This window comes from Fusarium fujikuroi, chromosome FFUJ_chr01, assembly GCF_900079805.1.
Source record: "Fusarium fujikuroi IMI 58289 draft genome, chromosome FFUJ_chr01".
Classification (NCBI taxonomy): Eukaryota; Fungi; Ascomycota; class Sordariomycetes; order Hypocreales; family Nectriaceae; genus Fusarium; species Fusarium fujikuroi.
The window spans coordinates 295,996-314,107 of NC_036622.1; the positions used below are offsets into that span (position 1 = coordinate 295,996).

The window sequence follows — 18,112 nt, forward strand, 5'->3', positions numbered from 1 at the left end:
CGCATATTCACTAGCGCTGGGAGCCAAGATTCTGTATAGAGGCAAACCCTCACAAGCGCGGCTGCATATTGTCGTTCGTGTGGATGGAAGCTGAGACATTGATTGTGATGTATGTGATGGAATGTGATATATGCGACAGTCTCCGTGTAGCTCATGAAGCGGCTAGCGTTGGATATGCCTGCAGAGCGCTACTCGGCCTTCTGAACCACCTATAAAAGCTCATCTTTGACTCTTCCTGAGTCCAAGAAGGCAGACCAAGCAACTTATTGATCTTTCCTTTCAATATTGAATATATTTACAAGAACTTCGTTTCGCACTACAGCTAACACAATGGCCTCTCAAAGACCTGGACTACCTGAATTAAGCAAGGAGGAGAAAGAGAAACAGAGACGTCTCCTCGAGCTCTGTATGCAACAAGTGGGGTTCTTCAGAGGGAAGAAGATCCCAGTTTACACTCCCGGAGATCTCGAGTACGAGAAATCTGTTGCAAACTCGAACCTTCTCTATCGCTTTGACAGACCAGGATGTGTCATCCAACCCGAGCATGAATCTCATGTTCGCATCGTTGTTCACCAAGCTAAGACAGTAGGCCTACCTATACGAATCAAGAATGGAGGCCACTCATACGCTGGGTTCTCTTCTATCAACAACGGTATCTCGATTGATCTTGTCAATATGAAACGCGTCGACCTCGACATTGCCAACAAGAACAACATGACCATCACCATGGATGCAGGCGCGCTCTGGGCTCATGCTTATCACGAACTGATCAACGACCATCATGATAAATTGGTCATCAATGGAGGGCGTTGTCCTAGCGTTGGAGTCAGCGGTTTCACTCTGGGTGGAGGACTCGCACCTTTTACTCGAAGTTTTGGCCTGGGGAGCGACACGCTTCTTGAGGCTCGCATTGTCACTGCAGACCATGGAATCGTCCAAGTCAGCCCCAATGACAGTGACCCCGAAAAGAAAAGACTCTTCTGGGCTCTTTGTGGTGCAGGCGGCAATAACTTCGGAATAGTCACCCAGCTCAAGCTGAAGGTTCAAGAACTGCACCACGATTATGTTGTTGCAGGAGTCTACACCTGGGCACCTCCCCATGACTCCAAGTATCAGACCGCTTTTACAGAAGCGATGATAAAGTTCTACACTGCTAGTTGGACCAACAACATGACGATTGACAGCAGTTGGCTGATGGACCTCAAAGATGCCCGCGTTGATCCCTCTGTTCGACTTTTGGTCTACTATAATGGGCTAGAGACAGACTTTGACAAAGAGGTCGATGAACGTCTCGGAGATTGCGGCAAGGTTGATGAGAAAGACAAGATTGACAACAAAAACAAGTCACTGGCAGAAGAGCTCAAGGATCGTACTCTGCAGGAGAACTCAACCCTTTTTCTCCACGAGACTCTTGTAGCTCAGTGGTCAGAAGAAACCCAGAAAGCCCTGCCTTCAAATGCGATGTTCAGGATCTACACTTCTTTTTCCTTCACCGAGGCAAGCGTCAAAGAGAATATTTCCGAGATAATCAAGACTCTGAAGACAAAGCTACAAGATTTCAAAACAGACTTCAAAGGCGAAGAAGGCTCAATCAGAGTCACTTGGATTCATTCCGGCGGCAAAGCCAGTGAGAAGGGCCCTCACGACTCGGCTTATCCTTGGCGTGGGTGCGTCTATCACACATATATCATGATTGAGTGGAAAGATAAGTGGTTAGAGACGAAGATGAGGCTGTTCCTTGCAGAGTTCAATAAGGCATTGAGAGGATATTCTATGGATGGGCTTGGTGTGTATGTCAACTTCCCGGATGCAACACTCGACAAAGACACATACGAAAAGGCATACTATGGTGTTAATCGAGAGGAGTTACAGAGCATCAAGGCATACTGGGATAAAGGTAATATCTTCCAGTGGCCTCATGGAGTCCAGGTTGGACCTCACGTTGAGTCTAAGGGCACTGTGATGGAGTTCGCAGCTCCCCCTCTACCTCCCAGCAGTAATCCTGCTGTCGAGGGGTTTGTTAACCCACGTGAAGCCGCGGGCGTGTCTGCATGCATATCTTGGGATACCTTTAACCCGGCTAGCGGTAGCCCTATAGTTAGTTTAGGTAGCTAGAGTAGTTAGGACTGGTGAAAGTAGTCATGGGCTCATGAGTTTAGAGTCGTCAGTCAACACAATTCTTATTTGATTTGATGGCTTAACAAGTCATCAATAGCCCCTCAGACCTGCTTCGCAAAGCGACTACCACTAAAATGCTTGTGCCTGGAACATTTTTGTACTGTCCGTTGATCTAGCTTGTGATGAGCTGTTGACCGAGGACTACTGAGTAAAAGGAATGGTCCCCAGCAGTCCATGATTCAGTTTCATATCTAAAAGTATACCGCATCAGCCTTGGGCCAAGGCTTCTGACCAGGTTCATAACATAGACCTGGTTAGAGCCAACGCACGCGCCAATGCTATACATAATAGAGAACAAGCCTGTCGGTGTCAGGTTGCCAACCTTGATACCCTCATCATCTAGATTTCCATCCCTTGGGAAAGCGAAGAAATAAATGCAATGATGACAGTCCTAAGAAGCTTATTAAGAAACTAGTCAGCCTTAGTAGGGCGGGCCCCAGATAGATACGGATAATGGTTTGACCTGTATATAAGAGAAAGAAAAAAGGGAAAGAGATAAATAAATAAACAAAATCTCTAATTTTTTCAAAAATCCTTAGGCTTTCGACCCCACACGACCTGCTGGTAATAAAATAATTGTGCCGTCGTGGATGCAAGCTCTTTGCTCAATTGCACGCAGTAATCCCTTATATCGGAGTTCTCCCAACGACAAACATAAGTCATAAAACCAATCCATCCTTGTATATCTCCAGTAATACTCATTTTCGCAAGACTCCCGATGTCCTTCAAGGCTCGCTCCTTAGGCCAATTTCCAATTGGCACCTTGATAATCCGAGATTGAATGTCAACAAAGCCGACTGCCTCAAGATGTTTCATTTGGACGTCTGAAGGAAGTGGAATGAAGGAAGTACCGAGCTGCTTGCAGCCTTCTTCGAAGATAGTACCCCACGTCGCTATCGCGCTGCCATCGACAATAGACTCATTTTGGCTTTGAAATACCGGATTGAACTCATGAGTCTCAATCCAACCTCCAGGTTTAGTGGCTCTGTACGCGCTTTCATATAGATGGCGCCAGTCGGAAACACTTCCACCTAGAAATCGCATATGAATAAAGTCTCTTTGGGTCTCGAAAGTCCATTCTTTCGTGAAATCATCGATTTCAAGCTGAAGGTTCGGCGGAACAAAGGATGGCTGTATCGGTGAGATATCCGTGCCAGTAACGTTTGCTTCAGGAAAGTCATCAGCGAAATCAATAGCCCATAACCCTGTACCTGTCCCAATGTCAAGAACGTTGCTGACGTGACTTGTGTCAAGCGGTGCAAGATAGAGTTTGCTTTCAAGGGCGAGAAAGGTTGCGTAATAAAGAACTTCCATCATATCAAGAGATAGCTGGTCTTTTGGTGCCCAGTACCGGGCGTCTGCGTCTTGGTACGTTCGGCCGTTGATCACTACAGATACAAAGATGCTGGATGTAAGAGAGGTGGTACAACTGCTCTGAGGTGACCAACTAGCGTCACTTTCTTGGTCATCGGTTATACTATCAACCTTACTCTTTTGTCAACTTCTTTGTTCATAGTTTTCTCGAGCGTTACCAACCTCTAGAGATAACTGTTTAGGAATTTGCTTTGCAAGGACTGGTTGGGTGTCTTGCGTTTCGCTCCACAATGGCTCAGAAACTGCTGGAAACTTTGCATCATCCATGGTAATGCTAGAGTAACTTTTGATATCGGAAAAAAGGGCTTCGGCGGTGATCATAAGCGCGAATGGCTCACCGTCATAAACGACGATGATTGACCCGCACAATGCTCCCGTTTTTCTATCAACCACCCAGGATCCAGATGTGCCGGGGGCTACATTTTTGAAGCGCATTAGCTTTAAACCAAAAGTCGGATGTATTTATTTACCCAGTGGTGCCTCTAAACGGAGTTTTCGAGTCCAAAGTGTTGACCCGCTAATTATGAGAGGTATCCGGGCAGGCTGAAGGGATGCAACGAGGCTGTCTGACTCTTCATCAACCACTATAAGGACTTCGCCTGCTTTTAAAGACTCATCGTTGGTATACCCAGACACCCACTTTCTCTCTCTCATTGGCGCATTGGATTGTATTCCCTGCACTGGAGGGTCGACGTAGTAGTTGTCACGTTCCCAGTCAGCTATATCAGATAGCAGAGCAAAGTCCGCTGGTATCTGCCGCGATGTTTCAATACTCCACCCTGATGTTTGGGCTGTGCCTTTGACGAGTTGGACAATGAAGTTGATGGTATCCGAGGGTGTGACAGAAAGCCAATCTGTTGATCCAGTGACGTCAACGTAACCGAGTGACTGTTCTGGGTCGTGATCGTTTTCGTAATTTTCAACCACCTCATCGTCGCTTTCGCCATCCTCTTCAGTTTCTTCTGACTTGGGGTGTGCTGGCAAGGCATCTGAGGAAGAATTGAGAGTGCAGAACTTGAGAAAATATCGGGTCATAACATGACCGGACGTTACGGCTTGCCTGGGTAGAATATAAGTAACCAGCCCACCAATTCGTGATATGTTCTGCTCCAAGACTGCCTCATCCTTTATGATTGTAATGAGACAAAGTAGGCCACAAGCAGAGCTCCCCTCCGGCTTAGCTAGGACATGAATGTATAGGGTCTCGCCACTGCGAAAGGTGATGCCTTTGTCCAAAGTCAGGTACTCTCTAGCAACGGAGACACTGTCATCGCTAATTCTTCCACCCCCCTCCACGTATATCTTGGCGTTCTGGGGGGAATCTAGTCTCAATCTCTTGACAATAGCCTCGATCTCCTTCCAGGGGTCACTTGCTCTGACAACCTTGTCCGCAGTCCTGAGCCAGATAGTTGGGTAGAGGGCGATAGTTTTTACTCCGTTCTCATCCTTTGGATACCCCGCCATTCGCAATTCAACCGTAAGACTTGCGTCAGCCACACTGGTCTTGCCAAAGGGGTCCCATGCCCAAAAGGAAGCAGTAGCCCATATCCGATTTAATTCCGGCATCAGGAGTATCTTGGTTTCTCTCGCCCTTACGAAGAGACTGTCGTACTGATCATCTCCATCGCAGTAATTGTTCGAATACCAGATATTTTTGGCTGAGAAACAAATACTCCTACAAAGGCGTGGCCTTGAAAAGCTCGTTTTCTCGAAAGGGAGTATCAGAGGCTCATCCGGAGAAGGAACTAGGTATTGCTGTGGAATAGACATGGTGTGTATTCGAGTAGCCGTCGCTGTAGCATTCATTCTGAACACATCGGCTTCGTCGATGCAGAACTGTAGCGCATGCCTAGCATCCAGTGGCAAGAGGGCACGTACCAAAGGAATTATAATAAGAAGGATTTGGGGTGTCGAAGGAACAAACCAATGAAAACCCAATTCAATTGAGAGAGCATGTCAGGAACTGGCCGAAATTGCAGACGATAATATTTTTATACTTTGTTTTGTCCTTGAGCTGAAACAGCCGCAAAAGTCATATCATGCTGAGACATTCTGAGATCATTGGCAAGCCGCTGCAATCAGGTATTGGTTCCCTCATGCAGCTAGCAGACTTAGCACACCGCTTTTTAGTAACTATGTAGACTCCTAAAAACTTCAGATTGTTTCCCCAAGTCTAACGCTCCAATCTATCTCTTTATAGTTTTAGATTGTCGAACAAGATGACCATAGGGCAACTTCACAACAACCAGAAATTCGAGCTTCTGGCTCAGATATGGCCTGGAATGCTGCGCGCGGATTTCGACACATACGCCGAGCTTTACGACAAATACTACTTATATCTTGACGACCAGTTCTTATCTATCCAAGAGAAGCCAACTTTGTACACTGCACGTACTCTCGGAGAGCTTGGTGACCTAATTCGCCGTGTCCAAGGGTCGAATCATATGAAGAAGGCCGATATTGTCACCGATCAATCTCGGGCATCATATAACACTGTTGACATAGCCGCTAGTATGTGGCTGACGATCCATATACAACACTCAAATACCCAGTCCCCTGACTGCTTTCAATGGCCTGAAGACAAGACACTATCAAATGCTCTGGGAGAGTGGCTTGATCAGAGAATTCCACCAAAGCGACCACTAGATGATGAAGATACTCGCCAGATTCCCCTAGACTTTTCCATCCCAAACCTGATTCGATATTATGAGATGAAGGTGATCTGGACTAGCGATTTACTACAACATTTGAAGATCGACTGGGAACATAACCATATAAAGGTTTATGAGCACGGAATTTGTTTACGAAACCATATGAAGAATCCTGGCTTATTACCTTTACCTAAAGAATTAGTCAGAGAAGCAGTCGATACGTTAACACTGCCTTTCCCTAGGTGCAGGGATACGGACGAGCTTTTATCAAAAGAGAGGCGGACTATCTTAGACGTTCCGTATGGCCGTTCAAGATCATTGGCACTTTCAAATTATCACTATTGGCGGCGAAACCTTTCCGAACTTATCGCTCATTGGGAAAATGGCCCTAAGGGGCTATCACAGATACGGCTCAAGCCCGATCATGGAAATCTGATGGAATACATTACATTCTGGGTAGCTACGCTTGTGCTTATTCTTACGATCCTGAGCATTGCGTTCGGTGTAGCCAGTCTGGTGCTTGCAAAAAAAGCATTGGACGTTAGCATACGATCGCTTGAATTAAGCGCTCAGTCGTACAATCTGGCGCTGGCTATAGCTTGTGCAGACAAGAATGCGACAGAAACTTTACCTGGTTTCTGTAGTTAGTATAACCATTGAATTATTGTTTAACTATTGCCTGGGCGAAGCCGGACGAACACTTTGTCCATAGTCAATGGTATAGGCGCTGCAGTCTGATTCCACCGACACCAAGAAACTATTTCTGGTAAGTTTAAAGTCGACCCTTTCGCGCACAGAATGTAGACCCTGAGCCTCTATTATGAGGCACCTTGACTTTTAGTTTATTATTCAGTGGTAATGCTGGGAAATACACTCCTACTTCAAGCCAGTGGCTTAAGATGGCTCAATAGCTCCCTTTACCTGCTTCGCAAAACGACTGTCGCTAAAATGCTTATCCAGACTCAATCGGCCTGACTCATGCATAGATAACACATCCTTTTCTTTGAATGCCTTCCAGACTGTGTTTGTGTTCGTAGCGCTGGTGAAAAGAATCTTGACATGTGTCTTGACCCTTTGATCGCCCGTCAACTGTAGTATCTCAAACAGGACTTTCTCCACATACATGCCTTGCAACATATCCTCATCTTCATAAACATTCACACTGTCGATCACACAAAAGAGTGTTGTATCGCTGCGTAAGCGACGAACGAGGACAGAGAACAGCTGGCATAGCTCCTCGACGTCCTCAACTCCTCTCTTTAACAAAGGAAGATTCACTTCTTGGGCAACTTTGTCAAGGTCTGCGTCATCAAAGTGATGCTGACGAAGAAGCTGTGCTGTGAGGCTCTTGATGAGTCCGATACCGCCAATCAGTGGATCATCGAGGTCTGTGTGCTGTCCGCAAAAGAACGCAACGGCACAGAAACGATCGACCTGTCGCAGGTTCCGCACAATAGCGGCACTAAATAACGACAAAGGCGTGACACTCGTCCGACTTGGCTTCATGTCTCCGTGAACCAGCAGTTCAGTAGAGCTCGTTTTGACGACCCACTGCTTGAACTGTGCGTTCTCAACCAAATTCTCAGCCTTCCCTTGATCACGGCGATTCACGAGTGCAGCTGAGCTTGAGATTTCCGCCATGTCGACTTTGTCAACGGCAGAGAGGTCAAAGTCCAAGTTCATGTTAAGAATTCGTAAAAGCTGAGCTTGTGATACACGTGCTGGACCGACCCAAGGTCTTCGGTCTCGACTGCGAGATCGCTCTGCTTCGAGCTGGGTATGAAGTCGTGTGTACTTAACTGCTAGTCTTGCGTTTTGTCTTTTTTGCTCTATTACATATATACGTCAGTGAACCTTCGTAAAGTAGTCCAGGGATGAGTACAAACCGTTCAAAGCAGTCAGGTTGGTGAGGTACTCCTGTGATAGCCGCATGAATGCATTCATGGCATTCGACGCAGTTGTGGCGTTGGCCATGTTAGCTGCGGCGTTCTGTTGATTCGCAGTAGCATTGCGTTCGTTGGCTGAGGCGAGTCTTTGTTGTTCTGCAGCCATTTTGCGACCCGATTTGTTTATCTCTGACTGAGCATCTGCTAGCCTTCTTTGTTCCCTCATAATCTTCATCTGATCCAGCTGGAGCTGTTTCAACTTCTCGATCCCTAGCGTGGAGTTAGCCGTGTAAATTGGCCCTTAGATAGAAATACCAATACCTTCTGATGCTTTGATATTCACTGATCGAAGTTCGCGGAAACTTCCGATGTTGGCCTTTTCCATTAGTCTTGCACTGCTGGAATTAAGGTCTTCTAGGCAGCCCGTTAGATCCGCCTTGTAGCTATCCGCTTGCCACATCGACAGAAGCATTTTCTTTCCTGCCGATGGATTAATGGGTGGTGCTTCGAGTACATGGATGAGAATTACCTTTCTTCGCCCAGTAGTAGTCGATGATATCCTCAATCGCCTGGAGCATTGAGCTAAGGACCTTCTTGGCGGCAGCAACGATATCTTTTTCCTTCTCGTAAACAGCAACTATGCTCTCAACATCCTCCAACTTCTCTCGGAACTGGCGAAGACTTGACTCAATCTCTTCTCGAATTTTGGCTGTCCTTTTAGCAGCCTGTATCAAGTTAGTCACTGAGGGATATCGGGAGGCATGGGACTTCTGAGCTCACGTCAAAAACAATGTCAAATACACAGTGAATCACTGAAGAGTAGTCCGTGTTTGGCAGAAGAGAGAGAAGTCTCTTTCCGTCATCAACGTTGTCTGCCATTTTGTGTGCGGACCGTTTCCAGAATCCGATAAACCCTGAGTAGTCGTAGTAATTTGCCCTGGCCTTTTCGAGTCCATTAACGATATCGACCCATCCTTTCAAGCCCCGAATACTTCGCGTTGTACCGGCAAGTCTCTTTGGTTCGTCACGGCTAGATTTGAGCTCCTCCATCGCTTCAGGAAGCATTTCTTCCCAAAAGGGTCGCCGGTCAGAGTCCCCCAAGTTATCTTCGGGAAGTATATCTGGAAGCTCATGATCCTTGGGCGGCTGGGAGCCAGTGGCTGGATCTTGATTATGTTTCATTGGCTCGAATCGTCCCCGAGCTATGCTAAATCGTACGTCACGGTTGGCAAAAGCCTCATGAAACTCGGGAAGACGTTCTTCAATGAACTCAAGACACGGCTGTCGTCGTCTGGTCCCTTTTGACGTATCCCGTCTATCTCCCATGAGATAAACGATGGTAATCAATGCCGAATACGAGAGAAAGAGACACACACAAAGACACAGAAAGAGAGAGAGAGTAATGAGTAATTGGTACACTAGGAACTCGGGATCACCGGATCATCACAGCCTGATTATTGAGAAGCTGTCCAATAGACTTTCAAGAATGACCTAGATTGAGTCCGCGTCAAGGGGAGAATGTGCTGGTAAGCTTACACAAATATTGCCCTAGCGTAGGTACTTGGATGAGACTCTGCCCTCCAGCGAAGTGGAGACGATGATAAAAGTTACCCCGCTCACTACATTCTTTTCACTGGTACAGGTTTTGGTCTTGGTCTGTAGTAGAGTAGGCAGCTCATTCCAGAAGGTGGTCAGCAAATACGAAAAGTTCTTTTTCAGCTCCGGTGGTTCTTGCAGCTTTGGCGGGCTTTTATGCAGCAACCAGGCATCAAGTCCAACCAGGACGTTCTTTTCAACCCAGGGTCAGATGCATGTAAGCGCCCAATAGTCTTGGCCCCGTGTAGAGGTAATCATGAGCCACTATCTCGATGTTGTGGATTATACCAAGGGCGAGTCCTTTTGACTCCTTTGGCGCTTCCCTTGTAGAGACCGGGACTTAATGAAGAGTCGATTCCCAAAGGGACCGTGTCGCGATTATTCTCAGTTGGGCTACAGATACAAACGAGCGCTATCTGATCATCCAATGTGACGAAAGTATGCATTGTGATGTGGCGTGTCTCGCATACATATTTCTGCCTGATCTGACTCCTCACATTTCACCCCTCCTTTACGGCTAGTTTGAAATCAGGCTCTGGCTTGGTGTTGAAATTGCGACAGTGTTTCCTTTCCCTGAGTGATTGAAACATATACACAATCAACCGGTTGAAGTAAATCACAGGTTAGATCCCAGCTACTTCTATCTATCCAAAGAACCATGTATTGACTCGGTAATACGATGATGCAGGAACCTCCAATGCCCTCCCCTCCAGATCTTGAAGTTCTCGCTGGGAGCAATAGAAGCCACACCTCTAGTGCTCCCAGCGGAGCAAGTGACGAATCAACATCGTGGTCAAAGGCCATCGCAGAAGTCCCTCAAGACTCCGAAAAGCCCCTTCCAAGTCAGATTCAGATGGTTCCTGGTACTGCAACATCCCCTGATGAGACGTGTGACATGCAAGCCGAGATCAAACCGCTCAAACACCAGGTCCAGGACTCGAAGGAGAGATACCAAGAAGAGCAAGAAGAATTTGGAGACGTATTGGATAATGGCCTTGAGTTCGGCGGCTGGAGAACGCGCGAAGTCGAACCACCTGAGAGCCCATCCACTCGAAGCCATCAGGTTTACTTCGGCGACAAGACCGATCAAGCTATATCTGTGCAACTGAAACCAGTCGACACTCTCTACTATGAGCGTGCGCGTATGCCTCCTCGAATCAGGCAATATTTTCAAGTTCCACAATTTGAGAGCAAATCGATTACTCCAATGCTGAATCGTGTACCATGGGCGAAGTTTCAAGGGCCTCTCGAGGTTACCAGGCAAACCAACAAATTTGCGATCGATGTACTGGTAGGGGAGCCTGAAGTCAAGGTTATACTCCCCGGGCTTCGGTATCGCAATAAATTCGAAACTGCAAGACACGGGTTCGAAACTAAGGTTGATACTTCTGAGGCTGCTGTCAATGCTTCTTCCGCCAAAGTATCACTTAACCTACGAAAACCCACTGGCAAACTTATGTCTCGTGGTCAAGGACCACTGCCCGAGCGAATACGTATCAACTCGTCAATAATTCTGAGAAGTCTCAGCAAGATCTTCCAAGAGGACGACGTCAACGATTTTGAGCCAATTTTGATGATGAGACCGTTTAGAAGTCTTGTCTGGTACAAAGACGAAATTCGAAAGGAGAGAGATGAACTCGAGGAGCATTTGATCAGGGCTCAGAAAAAGTATGAGAAGGCTCAAGACAAGGATAAGGCGAAAGAATCAGCAGATAAAGATGGAAATCCCACCGGAGAGGTTGTCGATAGCAAGGTCGAACCATTTGCTGACCAAAAGAGACAAGAGGTTATTGACGACAAACTGGACGGAGAGGACAAATCTCCCCAAGGGCCAATTGAGAATACCTTCAATAATAATCCAGGGACAAATGAGAACATGGAAAAGGCCGAAGAGAACAAGAATACCAAGGATGGCTCAGCAAGAGCGAGGCGAAGCAGTCTAGACACCCAGACTTCCGAAGATGATCATCTCCTATACAATCAAGAAGCACTAGAGCACCTCAACTGCCTCGTTGACTTCATTGACCATGATCTGGAAGACAAGCTAGATTTTCTTGCTAGCAAAGAGTGCACAAAGGTTTTCTGGAGCGACATTTGGCACCTCATTAAACCAGGTGACTTTGTGGTCAGCAAAGATGAGAAGCAGGCATATCGCGTCATCCAGGTGAACTATGCTACGCACATTATGAAGCCACCCACGGGAAGAAGCCTCTGGATGTCCGAGGCAAGGGCCAAGCTTGATGATTCGCCCATCACGATTCAGTGCGTTCACCTAGACTTTGATGGAGAACACATCGGTCCTGTTACACAGACAATCGAGATTCATCGATACGAAGGCGAAAAGAGCATTCGCTCTCTCCCCGTCGTCCCGCTTCAATGGGCCAGTGGCCATAACTTAAAGGATATACTGATCAAGCGGGGCTCACTATTTATAGAAGTATGTGATCCTCAACGTCGCGGTATTCCAATGCACTACTCAGGACTTTCTCTTGAAACACAAGAAGAAATCGATAGCCAAGTTGTCATTGACTTCGAGGAAGCCTTCAACGCCAACGACTTCGGAGGCAGAACCAAGCCCTCTGGTTGGACGATCGAAAAGCTTGTTCTCGAACGTTTTGCCTCCGAAATCAAAGATGACATTCAACTGTACCTTCAGGACGTCCAAAGAAACTGGAAGCCTGAGCTCAAAGATATAGGTCCGGGCGGTGATTCTGATGCAGGTCACCATTATGACAGCTCAGATAGCATTGAAATTGCTCGCCGTCGTCGCCGTCGCCAACAGCAAACTTGCCTTCCACAGTGTTGTTCCAAGGAGAAGGTTCACGATGACATTTTCGTGGAGCACAACCGGACTAGTGAATTTGTGCACAGTCAGTTTTGGGAGACTGGTATGAGTGAGGGTATGCCGTCACTTACGATTGCGGCAAGATCTCTGAGAGAGGCAACGGAGGATGAGGGTTACATAACTGATGAGGATAGGTTGATTATAAGTTATAGGGTTTTTGGATTTATCATGAGGAGCAGGAAGTGGAGTGAGTAACATATCCCTCCATGCCATTGTACCTGATGTCTTTTAATGGGAGTTGGGAAATGTGAACTAACATGAAGCGCTCACAGCCAAGCTCGACTTGACCTACCTCGGCCCCATGAAGGATCAAAACACATTTGATTTACTCATCCTACCACCTGGACACAGGGCAATGGTGGAAAGTCTGGTGACGCAGCATTTCTTGGACAAGGCTTCCGCTTACGATGAAACGGATGAAGTTGATATTGTCCGCGGAAAAGGTATTTGGTGCTAAATTCATCATCACTGACGATGGCTTACATAGAGTCTAGGGAAAGGCTTGATCTTGCTCCTGCATGGAGCTCCTGGGGTTGGAAAGACGACTACAGCAGGTAACTCGTCAAACCGCCGTGAATATATAGAGCTCAACTGACTGAGACAGAGTGTGTTGCGACATACTTCCGCAAACCTCTGTTCCAAATCACTTGCGGTAAGCCCCTCACTGATCTTTGAACCCTCAGATACGATCACTAATTGGCGAGTTCAGGAGATCTAGGGTCTACAGCAGATGTAGTCGAGAGCCGTTTGGAGAAGAACTTTGCTCTTGCTAGTCGATGGGGATGTATTCTGCTTATTGATGAAGCAGATGTATTCCTTGAAGCTCGGCAGACAGAGAACTTTGATCGCAACAGTCTTGTCGCAGGTAAGTAAAAGTTCTTCTAGAGTATTGCAGTGTGTTGACCACAGTTTCTCACCTCAGTCTTCCTTCGGACACTCGAATACTACACTGGCATCCTGTTCCTAACCACCAACCGCGTAGGCACCTTTGACGAGGCCTTCACGTCGCGTATTCACATCAGTTTATACTACCCCCCTCTCAGCCAAGCCTCCACCCTTGCCGTCTTTAAGGTCAATCTCACACGCATCCAAGCCCGCTTCGAGAAGAAGAAGGAAAGAGGAGAAGCTGAACTTGAACTCGACGAACTCTCGATTAACGAATTCATCCTTGACTACTTTGCAGAGAACAAAGACGCACGCTGGAACGGTCGTCAGATCCGCAATGCCTGTCAGACGGCTCTTGCCCTAGCTGAGTTTGAGGGCCAGAAGCTAGCCAACCCAGATGCCAGCGACGGCCGGAACGTTATGGAAATAGCGGCAATGTCAAGGAAGAAGATCAAGGTCAAGTTGACAAAGAAGCACTTCAAAGATGTGGCAAACGCATATCTGGCGTTTATGAAGTACCTTCGAGAGGTACATGGGTTCAGTGCCGCACAACAAGCGAAGAACTTCCGCCTTAGGCATGATCGATGGGGCCTTGGCGAGTCTGCAAGCCTCCTAGCATCAAGGCAGAGGGCGTATGCGGCAGACGGTAGGCCAAACTATGGGCAGCGATACGGTCCGAGGCCAAGCGGAAGACATGAGCAGCAGATGAGAGAACAAAGGTATCGACATGAGCAGTACATGGATGATGAAGACATTATGTTTGAATACGGATATGCCGATGGCTATCACGGGCACGAAGACGATCAAGGGCTTATGCAGGACGATGACGATGGTAGGGACTTTGAGAACGGACCCTCGTTTGATGAGGATGACGATTATGGCGAGGTCCATGAAGGCCGTCCTGCCGCGCGAGGCAAGCAACCAGCGCAGAACTATGACCAAGAGTTTGGGGATCACAAGTACTACCCCGACGACCAGCAGGAAATATCCAAGTATCGACGACGTCCGTCTCAACCAGGGCGACATACGGCCCGTGGTGGAAATCGGGGAAGAGGCTCCGGCCGCGGTCAACAAGCGTCGACAAAGGGTGACCACATCCCCAAGAGGAGAGCGATGCCAGGGGCATCCAGAAAGACACTTCCTGACGAGGCTGATTAAACAGGGTGATTAGGAAATATTACATTTGAGAGATTGCTGTGTATTGGGGAATCATGTGATGGTCGAGCATTGGACACAGATTAGAAACCCGCCAGCATTTTAGTTTCAAATTATAGGTCTGACTGAAGGCTGGCCATTGAGTCAACTGGAGTGTATTCACGGTGCATGAACATGAAGCCTGAATCTACCATTTCGTTATGCTTGCCCGCGTCGGCATAAGCATATAATGTGTACTGAAATCTGTTACGGGAGACTATAAGTATATGTCGTAATGCACCGTCGACTTGTACATACGACCATAGGTAGTGTAGACCACGGGATCCCGTCCGCTCTCCCATAGTTAAGCCACTAACCGGCGGATTAGTAGTTGGGTCGGTGACGACCAGCGAATCCCCGCTGTTGTATGTTTTTGCTGATCTTAGGAACTTTTCTATTTTTGCAGGACATGCCTATAAGCATTCTGTCTCAAGTAATTATAAATTGATCCTACTTGCTAGATTGTATACCGAAAGAATGTGGCATTATCGCCCTTCTCCCGCTCAGCATGCTTTTCGTCTTCGGTATATAAGCTAGGATCCTTGTGCGTAGCGTCCCGGCGAGCGTTCTCACGGCGTAGATAAATAGTCATCCAGACGGACAAGACCAATGCCATAACCTGGCAGCCCAAGAGAGTACCGAAGCCTGGGAAATATCTTGGAGCATCTTTTTTCAGAAATAGATAGGATGCAATGATGCCGCCAAGGTTACCACAGCTCACGTTCATCGCGATGCCGACTCCTCGCTTGAGTGATCCACCGATGTTATTGCTGTTCCAGGCAATGCCTTGGGGAACAGATGGGAATATGCCCGAAGCGAGGAGGAAGCAGCCAAAGTAGCGAACTCCAGAATGGCGAACGGCCATGAGGAGAATGAGACCAAGTCCACTGGTAAGTTGTCAGTAGGTGGCTACAAGTATCAAGGTCCAATGGTTACTTACGCCATGGTGATGAATACAATCATGAATACTCCTCTCTGTTGGATCTTGTCCGCCCACCAGCCAGCCACGACGCACACGAAACACGCGACTAAATATGGAGGAGTACTCATAAGCTGGGCTGTTGTACTGGAATACCCGAGGTCGCGAATGATGGTGGGTAGAAAAAGAGAATAGGAGTAGACCCCGGTAAATGTGCCAGTTGCGATAAGCATATGCACCCAGATCTTCCAATCTTTGAACGCATCCCAGACGTATTTCATTTCGAACTCTTCGGCCAGGCCCGATCGATCAAGCATCAAGCGTTCTTGGATATGTTTCCTCTCTGCGTCTGTTATGAACTTGGCTCGGTCGGGATAATCAGCCATCAGCTTGAATGAGGCCAGTGCTGTAGGTCACAACTGTTAGCATCAATCTCAAGCGGGTGTATCAAACGGAACACGTACCGACTGCTACAGTAAGAAGACCTTCGATGATGAAGATCCATTGCCAGCCAGCCAAGCCTGCCAGACCTCGCATCTCCATAATACCACGGGCGAGAAAGCCGCCAAATACACCAGCAGCCGTCGCAGCAGAAAAGAAAATGGCCATGCGAAAGCCACACTCGTGGCGGCGGTACCACATGGTGATACTGGAAATGTTAGCCTACGATACAAGAGGTTCGCGATCGGAAGGAGACGCACTAGTAGGCAATTCCCGGAAACAAACCGCCCTCAGCTAAACCAAGGAAGCTTCGTGCAGCCAACAGACCAGCGTAGTTATGGACTATGCCCATCAGGGTGCAGCAAATGCCCCATACGACCATCATAGAGGGGATCCATATCCAGGGCCTGAACCGCTTCATGCCCATGTTGGATGGGATTTCTGCTATGATGTAGAAGGGAAAGAATATGGCGAGTGCGTGGTTGTACATTATACCTGACATGTTGAGGTCTAACTCGAGGGTATCCAGACGAGCATTGCCGATGTTGGTGCGGTCGAGGAATGAGAGGAGGTAGAGTAGAGAGACGAATGGAATAATGGACCAGTCGATTTTGCGGATCAGTCTGTTGGTGTCGGCTTCGGTGAAGCCTGCACCCTCAGCCAAGGACACTTTCGCATTATCGGCCGTTTCAGCAATATTAACACTTGCTTTATCACTGCCTGCTGCGTCCTCTTTCATAGCGGCGGTTAGGTCGGCGACAAATTGGAATAGTGAATATATGGAATGAAGAAGAAGTGGTTTGAAGGCTGATATGTGATTACGGCGAGTCTTCTTGGGTCGTATTTATACCCATACAAGGGATGATCGCAGATATCAATGCGTTCCCCTCCAAGACTGAAGATCTGATCCCCCACAGTCTAGATCCTTGTTAGCTCTTGGCGATCTGGGGGAATTGCAATGAGGGGATATCCCGATTCGCCATAACTAGAAAGCTTGGCTTTAGACTTAAATTAGACTCTCTTCATCCTGTTTTCCCCGCACCAAGCTAAGTCTAGGTATAGCAGGTGTAATGTCAACCACTTGCACACACGGCTCGAAAACACGGCTTGCACGGCCCGAGCACGGTCCGAGGAACGAAGTCATAGCCGAGCAGGTTATCTCTCAGCCAATACAAGCTTCTGGCAACTGATGTCAAAGCGTTGGCGTCACTGAAGAGAACGAGTAGCAAGTGAATTTAACTAAATTAGGACATGAATCTGCCAAGTCGTCTGTGGTGACGAAAGCTCTCAGCCACAAGTCTCAACTGCAAATAACACGTCTAGCTAAAGCAGCTTTAAGCCACCTTAACAAATTCGAACCAGCCCCTTCAGGTACTCATGGCCTAGCAAATAATTCACCAAGTCCATGTCCCACTTCCTGCTTTCTGGCCGGCCAGTACATGCTTGATATAATTTGGGGCCAAGTCCTGAGATCATCCTACTTAGCAACAGTTTGTGCAGTCAGATCAAGGGCCGATCGAAATGTTTTGAGGTGAGCCTCCTGCGTGTTGGCTCGGCGGTCGTTCACCCAACGAAACCAAGGACACCGCAAGGTGCGTTCTTGGGTTGTAGCCTTTCTGGCTGCTCTAGCAACATCGGGTTGAGGTTTGAATACGTTTTTTTAATATCTCAGTTTCAGCAATGATGCGCAGGTGGTTCAGATCTCGATCAGTTATGCGAGTTGTGTTCATGCCTCTCGAACAAGAGCATGAAGCCGGCTTGTGAAATAGGACGGGTTGCGCATAAATAAAATGGCAGAAGTTATCTTTGTCAATAATGATTCAGCACATGCTTTCTACGGTATTGACTGTTTTCGATTCGTTGCTGCCGCCCTTTTTTCTGTTATCCAGATGAAGATGCACAAATTCTTACAGAAATTGCCCAAGTTGTGAAGCACTGGTTACTTAATAACTGTTGACAGTTCTATATAGAGAATTAATTCTTAAAGACTAAATATATTATTTAGAACTCTATTCTTATTTTAAAAATAAATTTTAAGTTAAAGAGATTAAATTTTAATTATCAAATAACTTTATACTAAAAAAAGTAATTAAGCTCTATATATTAAGCCAGCTTTAATTAACAGCAGTAAAGCAAGTCAGTC

The 18,112-nt window shown here is 47.2% G+C and overlaps 6 protein-coding genes and 1 non-coding gene; 4 read left to right on the forward strand and 3 right to left on the reverse strand.

Annotated features, from left to right (window-relative positions):
- Positions 1 to 330: 330 nt before the first annotated feature.
- On the forward strand, positions 331 to 2,115 carry FFUJ_01982 (related to 6-hydroxy-D-nicotine oxidase; the record flags this gene model as incomplete). Its single annotated transcript, XM_023568640.1, has 1 exon — positions 331 to 2,115. One exon carries the CDS (start codon positions 331 to 333, stop codon positions 2,113 to 2,115), a length of 1,785 nt encoding a protein of 594 aa, XP_023423620.1.
- Positions 2,116 to 2,703: 588 nt separating this feature from the next.
- FFUJ_01981 (uncharacterized protein) lies at positions 2,704 to 5,322 on the reverse strand (the record flags this gene model as incomplete). XM_023568751.1 has 3 exons in its annotated part: positions 2,704 to 3,663; positions 3,715 to 3,968; positions 4,023 to 5,322. The coding sequence occupies 3 exons, from the start codon at positions 5,320 to 5,322 to the stop codon at positions 2,704 to 2,706; spliced, it is 2,514 nt and encodes an 837-aa protein (XP_023423621.1).
- A 449-nt stretch (positions 5,323 to 5,771) lies between these two features.
- On the forward strand, positions 5,772 to 6,851 carry FFUJ_01980 (uncharacterized protein; the record flags this gene model as incomplete). The annotated part of the gene is made up of 1 exon (XM_023568863.1): positions 5,772 to 6,851. One exon carries the CDS (start codon positions 5,772 to 5,774, stop codon positions 6,849 to 6,851), a length of 1,080 nt encoding a protein of 359 aa, XP_023423622.1.
- Positions 6,852 to 7,097: 246 nt separating this feature from the next.
- On the reverse strand, positions 7,098 to 9,415 carry FFUJ_01979 (uncharacterized protein; the record flags this gene model as incomplete). XM_023568974.1 has 5 exons in its annotated part: positions 7,098 to 8,032; positions 8,090 to 8,359; positions 8,411 to 8,569; positions 8,619 to 8,814; positions 8,870 to 9,415. 5 exons carry the CDS (start codon positions 9,413 to 9,415, stop codon positions 7,098 to 7,100), a joined length of 2,106 nt encoding a protein of 701 aa, XP_023423623.1.
- A 967-nt stretch (positions 9,416 to 10,382) lies between these two features.
- On the forward strand, positions 10,383 to 14,573 carry FFUJ_01978 (related to TOB3 (member of AAA-ATPase family); the record flags this gene model as incomplete). XM_023569085.1 has 6 exons in its annotated part: positions 10,383 to 12,717; positions 12,803 to 12,973; positions 13,025 to 13,084; positions 13,135 to 13,182; positions 13,240 to 13,395; positions 13,453 to 14,573. The coding sequence occupies 6 exons, from the start codon at positions 10,383 to 10,385 to the stop codon at positions 14,571 to 14,573; spliced, it is 3,891 nt and encodes a 1,296-aa protein (XP_023423624.1).
- A 292-nt stretch (positions 14,574 to 14,865) lies between these two features.
- Positions 14,866 to 14,981, forward strand: FFUJ_scaffold01.rrna1. The gene has a single exon (XR_002792826.1). It is a non-coding gene; the product is annotated as a ribosomal RNA (ribosomal RNA).
- An 85-nt stretch (positions 14,982 to 15,066) lies between these two features.
- On the reverse strand, positions 15,067 to 16,708 carry FFUJ_01977 (related to allantoate permease; the record flags this gene model as incomplete). XM_023569196.1 has 4 exons in its annotated part: positions 15,067 to 15,496; positions 15,550 to 15,934; positions 15,993 to 16,177; positions 16,230 to 16,708. The coding sequence occupies 4 exons, from the start codon at positions 16,706 to 16,708 to the stop codon at positions 15,067 to 15,069; spliced, it is 1,479 nt and encodes a 492-aa protein (XP_023423625.1).
- Between the last annotated feature and the right edge of the window lie 1,404 nt (positions 16,709 to 18,112).